This window comes from Amphibalanus amphitrite, unplaced genomic scaffold, assembly GCF_019059575.1.
Source record: "Amphibalanus amphitrite isolate SeventyFive unplaced genomic scaffold, NRLGWU_Aamphi_draft 000395F_arrow, whole genome shotgun sequence".
Taxonomy (NCBI): domain Eukaryota; kingdom Metazoa; phylum Arthropoda; class Thecostraca; order Balanomorpha; family Balanidae; genus Amphibalanus; species Amphibalanus amphitrite.
This window is the reverse complement of record NW_024881889.1, coordinates 300,001-310,000: the sequence shown is the minus strand read 5'-3', so window position 1 is coordinate 310,000 and position 10,000 is coordinate 300,001. Positions and strand designations below refer to the sequence as shown.

Sequence of the window (10,000 nt, the reverse complement as noted above, 5' to 3'; positions counted from 1 at the left end):
ACCATCCAAACGATTAAAAAGGGAGTAATGTGGGAATACTTCTAGGCAAGTCGACACCCTGTGAAATGCGCTCTGAATCAGTTTTCCAATTAATTCGCCCGACAAAGATCGTGCTGTGTTCAAAGAGACGCTTACAATGAGAGTAGAACTTAAGAAAAGCGGACTCTAGTCAGATCCCTTCAGTAGCTTATCTTTGGTGGTTACAATAGCAGTATGTCACATTACAATGTAATTATGAAATAGATTTACCATATAATAAAACTCTTAATTTGCATTCATTTCATATTATAATTAAATTCGACATTGACGGCGTAGATGACTTTTTCAGTTGTTATATTATGTAGGTACCGAATTATAATTAAGAGTAATTTTACCATTGTTGGAATGGTCTTATTCATTTATCAAAGCAGCATTCACATCAAAAAAGACATCAGAGCTGCTCGTTGTGCATTGGCCTGATATTCTATCGCTGGAGGGCTCAGGTGCCAAATTTGGAAATACACGTATATCCCACCAACAGCGTCCAAGGTGATCAGCTTAGCTGTTTTCCTTGCACATAAGCAAGGCTGTATAAACTTGTATATAAGTGAGTTAAACAATTATATTTTCAACAAAGTTGTATGTAAAGTGCGCAGTGACGCATAAAATGCAAATATAAGGCGTTTCGAAATTTCGAGAGAGTCTTTGATGAGCACCTCCTCCCATGCACAGTGTTCAACATGCCCATTCTGTATCGCCAGTACACCAAGCAAACGTTAAATATCAAAACTCGAACGTTTTTAATTGGATTGAACTGAATCAGAGCATCCAGGGGCGCGGGAACTACTTTCAGACTGGGGGGGGGGGGGGAGGGGCACACCCTAATAGAAATCAACCTAGGGCACCCTCAAATCTAGTTTTTTTTTTCACCGGCTTTAGGCCACTTATTTTTCATCCCTTTGCTTTTCCAACAAAAAAAGGAAACATTGGGAAAACAGTGCGGTATTCCGTCTCAAAGTTGTGGGGGCACCACCCCCACGGCCCCAGAGCTGTGGGGGCAAGCTGCCCCCCCCCCAGGTTTCCGCGCCTATGAGAGCATCTCTAATCTCTATATTTATCAAGTAAAGGTTATTAACGTTATGATTGTCAGGATCATTTGGTAGTATGCTGTTAACCTTAAAGGCTAACAGGTTAAATGTGTGGCTTAAGGCTGATTGATTTTTTCCAAAGTATGCAAGGTTTGCTTAGAATCTGCTAGAAGTTCGTTTCTTTTTTTTAATGTTAAGCTTTAACGCTAGTCGGATAAAAAAGATACTGATGACTTCAGTGACTTGCAATTAAAAGCCACTTATTTAAAAAGCATCTTCCATGCCGAATTGTTGGTAGTTTATGTCAATGCTTGAGCTGAAGTCAGCAGCTGACGAAATATGAGGTTCACAGCCTGTCCACCACCCTAATAACTATCAAAGCCTTTCGATGGTACTCAGACCGTTCTCGCCTGCTCAGCACGGCCGCAGGCTCGGAGGCGTTCTGTCACACACTGTAGATCACCAGTCGCATGCACTCACCAAGACCAGCTTCATTGTGCGATGTTCCGTGCCCCACTGCCGCGCGGGCGGCGCCGCAGTGCCTTTATACCGTTCGCCAACACTGGTCCACATGCGACAAAAATCGCCAACAGACGCCTGCTGGCCACCTCCTTAAACGGAGCTCAGCGCCGACCGGCCTTCCAGACGGCGGAAACTAATAGGTGGACAATTATATGCGGTAGGTGCATCGTCGCACAGCAATGCGCTCATTAGGCTCATCGGTGTGCCAAGGCGCGGGTGAAAAACGGCATATTTGATCCATGATTCGAGCAATTTTCTATGAAAATCTGCATTCGGAGCATCTGCAAGACATGCATCACTTTTTATCGTAAAAAGTAAATTGTGTCAATTAGGAGCGCAACTGCTACCAATATACCACAAATTTCCACCCACGGTACGTACGAGTATACCTATGTATGGTCAGAAATTATAGATCTATCGGAGGATGAGATGTTGCTACTGAAGGCATGTTCCCATGCCAGATGAAATGTCCCCCTAACCGGTGCAGTGCAGTGCAGCCAGTGCCAGCCCCTAACCCTCTAACTTTACCTAACCTAAAATATAATATAACCGGTGCCTCTACTTGAGCATGTGATGACTATCGGAGGCTGAGACATCCCCATCAAAGGTTACGAACTTACGAGGTGTGCCTTCTGGGGGTTACAATGCCACTGTTGGAGGGTGTGATGCCCCTATCAGCATCACATCCTATCAGCATCACATCTTCCGTCACATCACACCACATCACATCACATGACATCACATCACATCTGTGATGACCCTATCAGCATCACATCCTCCGGCAAGATTGCATCTCCTCCTATCGGAAGATGTGATGCGACAGGCCGCCGGACTCCGGAGAATGTGATTCCCCTTATATCGAAGGGTAAGCTGTGATATCGTTTTAGGGAATACGATGCATGTTAGTAAAATACAGCTCGTAGATTGTGTGCGATTTGTTTGCCTAAGCTCAAAAGTTAACTTAGCGCATGCAATTCGACTCAGCTGGTCAAAAAGGCACATTTTGACACCATTTTGAGACTTAACCTGACGGCTGACCTTATGCAAGGTAACGATTGTCAAACGTTTTTTTTTCTCACAAATAATTCACGAAAAGGTGGACGGTCGCAACGACACTTTCAGTGACCTCGAGTTGATCAAGTATACATCTTTCCTGAATTTCATTGCCTTAACCCTCGCCGGACCTATTGGTTTTCCACATACGCGCCGGCCGAGGGGGGGGGGGCGTGTACGAACCCCTCGCCGTTTCGCCCCTGGTGTAGCTAGCGTGTCACTGAAAAAACGAGCGTGTGCGCCCTTACGAGACGCAGAGATTAATGTCCGATTTTAAGGTCCTAGGTCAACCGGTGACCTCTGAGGTCAGGTCAAGTGCCCCAGGGTACGATTCCGTTTTTTGTGAATAACTTCGCAAAAAACTAATAATATACTTTTTGTTTGGATGAGGTCAGCTTAGGTTGCTGACCTCGGGTCACGGTCAGGTAAGCGCCACAGGTCACGAAATTGGTCAAAGGAGGTCATGTTGCGCATTATTTGATTCGGCAGGTCTTTCTGAGTCCACTGGTGGCTTTCCCGACTCGCTAGCTCAAGTTGATCGGGAGTTATTCACGAAAAACTAATATGAACCTAATGACGTCATAAATGACGTCACGCAAGGTCAACATTGCAAAAGTAAGGCATCGAACCTTGCAAGGAGTGTACGAAATCACGATTCTGTGTGCTTGAGATAGTTGGAGATCGTTCCCGGCGCCAGAATAGCAGTTTTAATTTTTCCCCATTGACTTATAATGGTAAGGTCACGAAAATGACCTGACCTAATTTGACCTTAAGGAAAAATCCGGGATATACAATTTTTGAGACTCTGAATGGATACTAGGTCCTGCAAGTTTCATTGTCCTGTGAAAGATCCTCTGGCATTGAGGGCGCTGCGAAGTTGCGACATCTGAAGGCCGTGCAGAGGTTCACTTAGTATAATGTCATAGGTCAGTGACCTGACCTACCCGAAAATGCGGTTGGTGTCAGAAGATGAGGCTTGAATCAGAGGTCGGGTATGACAGGTTTCAGCTCACTATCGCCAGCGTGTTTGGAGCTATCGTGAAAACCCCTAGGGGGGGGGGGGGGTCTGGCTATGAGTCTTGTGAGCTTTTGACACCTTGATTTCGGTATGTTTTTGCTAGTCTTACCTTTCACCTATCACGGAACATGTTATTCGACGATGTGCAGATGTCAGGGTCAGGGTCAAGGTCAGCCTAGGTCATCTAAAAACATTGCATTTTAGGCTTGCCGAATTTACTTTTCGTGAAGTTTTTTGACTGCATTTTTGGTAAAAGCTTCTCAGATCATGATCTCATGCAATAGGGACACACCAACCAATCGGTGCACACATCAGTATACACACAGACACACACAGACATACAAACACATATCATTGACCTTGACCTAGCTTGACCTGAAATGACCACAGCCAGTAAAAACCTAGTCGGATAGTGTGACAAAGAGCTGATCTAGCTGGCTTGACACCACAAACGGCAGCGCCTTCGGTATATGATGGGTGCCGCACGTGATATTCCAACGGTGGCCCCAAACAGGAACATTTTTAGTTTGACCTGACCTGGAACGTCAATGGTTGACCTAATGAGGTAAAAGTGGGTACCATTGTATTCGTCACTTCCCAACGAATCTGTTGATCTTTGCCGCAAAGCTCTAGCTCCAGCAGGAACGAAATGGCGCAAGGGGGGTGGCACCCCCCACCATGTGCGTTCTAGGATGGGAAAATGGCATGTGCGGGCGGGGTTAAATGCATGAGCTTAAACAATATTCTTTGAATCAAATCTTTAAACAAAAATAGTGATATATTCGAAAACAAAGCCCGAACAATTTAAATTCTCACTCTTGAAAATATATCAGGTCAGATGATCATTAGCTTCTTTTCGTCACGGGCAACACCCTATTTTTTTTTTTGCGCAAATCTTCTACCCAATGAAGCCGAACAGCTGGGACGTTAGACGCTGTAAAAAGGCCAATACGGGCGAGGATTAGCCTCCATTTTGTGAAAGCCATTAGCAACAAGACTGCTTAACCTTAGGTTAACTGGTACTTACCCCAGTTTAAGTTCTCAGGTCAACCGGTGACCTCTGTGGTCAGGTCATGTGCCCAAAAATGGAGGTTTGCTTTTTGGTGAATAACTTTCCAAAATGATTGCAATTTGCAAAGTCACGATATTGACACCATCATATTTATCATGTTCATGCGCGTCGACTGATATGCTTTTCGTTTGGGTAAACTCAACTAAAAATGTTGACATCAGGTCAAGGGCAGGTCAAAACCATTTACTCAGGGTCACGAAACAGGTCATATAAGATTATGCTGCATATCAATATATTTGGCAGGTCTTTCTTTCAAAGTCCATTGGTGACCTTCCCGACTCGCTAGTCCAAGTTGGTTGGGAGGTATTGTCGAAAAGTGCGATGATCTTAGTGACGTTATAGGTATGAGGTCAAGTCTTGTCAGCAATGCAAAAGTCAGGCGTCAGATCTTACATGGGCCCAATCTTATAAGATGTCGTACTATTCTATTTACGGCATTTGGTAACATTCACAGTGATACCAGTGCTGACAAAGGTTTATCTGAGTCAACGAAATGATTCTTTAGACCGTCAAATTACGCTGGACTGAAACCATTTGAGCAACCATTTGAACATTTACGAAGTAGTTTTGGTGCCTTCGTAACATGCTACGAAGCAGTCAGAGACGGATGACACGTATTACGAATACCCGTCACAACCCCTACCGGTTGACCTGACCTGACCTGACACGACCTGGTCTAAATGCTTAAAGACATCATCTCTGATCAAAACTAACACGATATTCGTGATCAGCACCCCGGAAAACCACATAGCAGCTACGCTTTACGACTTTCTAACAGGTCCCGATTTTCCCGGTTTTCGGGTCATTGACCTGACCTGGAAGGTCAACCGATGACCTAGGACCTTAAAGTTGGGTATCATCGGCTTCCTCTCGTGACGGGCAACACGCTCGTTTTTTTCCGCGAAGCTCTAGCTCGATCAGGGGCCAAACGCAAGGGGGGGTCGTACCAACCCCCCCCCCCCTTGTGCCGTCGAAGGACTCAAAATGGCCTGTGCCGGCGAGGGTTAAGATTTTTTGCGAGTATCTCACAGAAGTCAATTTCGCTGACCCCAAGTTTTTTTTTACAACGGAGCTCTGGTCAATTTTGGCAGAGTATTTTAATGCCACTTACACATTAGACAGACAAAGAGATATTTTCACTTTCTATGAAGGAGTAGTGGACATAATGTAATCAATGCTACGTACGCATGGGATAAAGAAAATACATAAAGTTTTTTTTAAACCTTTTCATCTCGCTAAACGAACTATTTGCTATACGCTGGTCAATGCTCATACAGATAGCTGAGCTATGAAAACTTAACATTGAAAATGTATGAATCTGAAAGGGCTTCAAGGAAGCAAATAGCCCTTTGCAAAAGGAGGAACTCATCATGTTCTGAGGAAAAGAATGCGCTAGGTTTGCGGACTGGTGCCATTCATTGCTTCCTACTAGTAGGTCGACTTGTCACGTCCATTTGCGGATGGGAGGAAGAGACGGAGGTAAATGTAGCACGTGCACGCACCCACGCCGCTATAAATGTGACAGCCGCGACCCCAGCTGGCAGTAGTGCACAGAACGCCACAACATGAGGATTACAGTGGTAAGTGGAAACGCGATATGCCTCAGTTAAAGTGCTGGTCGCAACGCTTTATCAGCTGATTGTTTTAAATAAGCTTTGCTAATTGAGATACTTAACCCGTGCATGACTGGGGGAGGGGGGGGGGGGTCTACAGAGCTCCCCCTCCCACTTTTCTGCAATACCTTCAAAACCCTTTTAACGTAACACGAACCTTGCGGTACCTTCAGCGGCATCACTTTGACACCTAGTGTCTAAATTTCAACTTTCTAGCTACCATAGGTCAGCCGGAAATGATGTCAGAGTGACGTCATGTCGGTCGACTTTTATGCAAAACTTTTAACTACGGCAATCGCTCATAAGGGCTCAGTTTTTAAGCTAGTTCTACTTTATTTGCATGTGTGAACTCAGAATAAACGTGGCTATCAAACTGCTATATCGGATTTTCCAAATTTTGACAACTTCGAAAAATATACATATACAATTACAAAAAAATATTTAAATGTTTTCAAAAAGTTTTTGACTAAAAAAAACGGAATGTTAATAATAGGAAACCCGTCGACTCTAGGAATTTTTTGCCCAATGTCTTAAAAAATGACCAAGTTAAACGCATTTAGAAAAAAATACACGATTATTCAAATCCATTTTTCAGTGCGTTTTTGACATCGTACAACAATATAAATGGCGCCATCGTGCTCCTGAGTACAAACTGCATCTGATAGGCACCTTTTTTGTAGACAAATTTCACTTTCAAAAGCTAACATTTTTATCTAAAAGTAACTTGACCTCAGGTAAATTCAGCTGAAAATGACCTCAAATGACACAGATGACATTGTTTTCGAAATCTGTGAGTAAAATGGACCATAAAACATGGGTCACATGACCGATACATGCTACAAAATTTCCATGGCATAGAATGACCTGGCCTTGACCTGAAAAAAAAAATCGAAATACAAGTTCGGTTACCTCCGGATTCCAAGGTCCCGGAAAATATATATCATGTATCGGTCACGTGACGCATGTTTTATGGCCATTTTACTCGTAGATTTAGAAAATGATGTCGTCTGTATTATTCGAAGTCATTTTCAGCTAAATTTACCGGAGGTCAGATCACTTTCAGGTCAGAAAAGGTCAAATTTTGACAATGAAATTTGTCCACAAAAAGATGCAGTTTCAGCTTAGGAACACGATGGTACCAATTATGTTGCTGTATGATGTCAAAAACATACTGAAAAAATGGTTTTGAAAAATATATAATTTTAAAATTTTGACAATAATACTAATACTTGGCTATTTTGAAGATATTGGACTAAAACTTGCTAGAGTATTTCATCACTGTGTGCTCTTCACATATGTATTCCGTTTTTTCGACAAATCAAAAACGTTTTGTAAAAATGAAAAATAAATATTTTACTATAAATTAACTTTGAAGCGACCTTCTCCTTGATATTATGTCAAAAATGAAGAATTATTTACATGTGCATTCGGGCACAGCCCATCATCAGATGTATATTTGAAAGACAGGCTGTCTTTTCAAATATACATCTGATGATGGGCTGTGCCCGAATGCACATGTAAATAATTCTTTCATTTTTGACATAATATCAAGGAGAAGGTCGCTTCAAAGTTATTAATCGTTTGGATGGTTGGCATGATGAAGACATTATAGTCAAAATTGATGTGAAAATGATCAATAACATGCCAAAAATTGTATTGGTTCTTTAGTTTACCAAAGAGAAACAAAAGAAACAAGCTTTCGACAACACTGTCATCATCAGGTCTGAGTTTTTGAAATTCCTTTACACACTTCACAACATACAAAAACATATTCGCACGCTACAATGATGGAAACATTCCTCCGTTGGTATGTAGGTAGATGTCGACATCCAGATCACAAAATGCTTATTTCAATATGCTTACAACATCATATGTCACAAGTTCTATAATCAAGCGATGATAATTCCTATCATGTTCTATATAATCAAGCGCTCATACAAACAGATACACACCATGCAAGTAACAAAAAATGAATACTACTTTCTGGTTCGTAACCTACCAAAAGTCACAACAACCTAAACGATTGGCCAGGACTGTGTGAAGGTATTTAAGTTTGGGTTGATATCACGGATTTTCATAGATGGATAGGATTTTCATTATTTTGACTATAATATAACGGTTTAGACTTTGACTAAATTTCATTTCATTTTGACTATAATGGCTTCAAAGTTAATTTATAGTATTATCAATGCTCCTTGCAAAAGCACTACACGAAATAAATATTTTTGTACTTGTAAAAACACAGTTTCCAAAACTTTCACAATATCGAAAATTGGAGATAGCAGTTTGATAGCTACGTGTACTTGCAATCCACTCATGCAAAGAAATTGGATCTATCTTCAAAACTAAGCTCTTGAGAGCGTTTGTCGTAATTCAATATTTTGCATTAAAATCGGCCGACATGACGTCACTCTGACGTCATTTCCGGCTAAACTATGTTAGCTAGAAAGTTGAAATCTTAACAGAAGTGTTAATTTGATGTCGCGGAGGTTACCGCAGGTTTCGTGTTGATTCGTCAAACGGTTTAGAAGGTATTGCCGAAAAACGGGAGGTGGGCTCTGTAGAGCCCCCCAGTCATGCGCGGGTTAATCGGTGTTTTTCTCCAGTGTCTAGGCAATTATCTTCTTCAAACAACTTAAATCGTAGAAAATCATACGTAACAAACACATTGTAATACTATGCACAGTGCCAAATGTGATCTGCATAATTATAGCAGCATTGCAACTGATCGGAAATTAATGCTGCTTCAAAAGATTTTGGTGTTTGATTTGTTACTGTGACACTCTTATAGCTCTGATTAATAAGAAGTGTCAAAAAGTTTTTTTACAAAGGACATTAAAGCATAATTTATTACCAGTCATTATCGTGCTTTCTAAATGCTCCCACAGCGGCCAATATCACACCTAAAATGGTAAAAGCAAACAATGTTCATAATGAAAGACTATGAAGCAAAGGCCTCGGCACTGGTCATTGCTTCGTAATGACTCAGCAATGAGATCACTGCATCTTAAATATCAAAAATAGGCATCGTTATAAATAGCAAAAATAGGCATGTGCTGTGTAAAACACAGTGATTGTGTAAATGCATTGTTGCGTGGACTCATAAAACGGTGCTTCTCCTTCAGTAGATATAGTGCTCCATCATCCCCTCTCCACCTTCTGCAGGTTCTGCTGTGCACTCTCGCCGCGGTCTACTCGGCCCCGTTCGGGGAGGTCCCCAATGCAGGCATACAGCCTCTTCCCGGCGCACGTGAGTTTCACCGCCTGGAGAGCTTCCAGCCAGCGGCGTTCAGCAAGCTCCCCGAGTCGCTGATTGTGATCGTGTCCCCTCCCCAAGGCAGCACCAATGGACTGACATCGGAGGATGAGGATGACGAAGTCGCCATCGAGACTGCAGAGCCCGCGGCAGAGGCAGAGCTCGTCGAAGAGCAGCTGGCCGGAGAGGCTGAAGGCTCGGCTGTCGGACTGGATGCTGAGGAAGGTCACTCGGAGACAGAGACTGATTCATCTCTTGAGGCAGGGCAAGAGGCTGATGCCAAGCAGGAAGGAGCGGCTCCCGAAGCCGAAAGCGAAACTGATTTCGGACACGATGGCGAAACCAGCGTCGAATCATCTGGCTCTGGCTCGGACGATGTAGAGGAATTCAAGACTGAAG

The 10,000-nt window shown here is 42.8% G+C and overlaps 2 protein-coding genes across 2 annotated transcripts in view; both read right to left on the bottom strand.

Moving 5' to 3' along the window:
* LOC122390435 (serine-aspartate repeat-containing protein F-like) overlaps positions 1-1,586 on the bottom strand; it is a 6,559-nt gene extending 4,973 nt beyond the window's left edge. The window contains exon 1 of the mRNA XM_043383379.1: positions 1,548-1,586. Coding sequence (XP_043239314.1) covers positions 1,548-1,562 — 15 coding nt within the window. The 5' untranslated portion in view covers positions 1,563-1,586. The remainder of the gene's footprint in view (positions 1-1,547) is intronic.
* A 7,900-nt stretch (positions 1,587-9,486) lies between these two features.
* The window catches only part of LOC122390413 (uncharacterized protein DDB_G0271670-like), a 3,693-nt gene continuing 3,179 nt past the window's right edge, over positions 9,487-10,000 (bottom strand). Inside the window, exon 6 of the mRNA XM_043383319.1 lies at positions 9,487-9,777. Coding sequence (XP_043239254.1) covers positions 9,487-9,777 — 291 coding nt within the window. The remainder of the gene's footprint in view (positions 9,778-10,000) is intronic.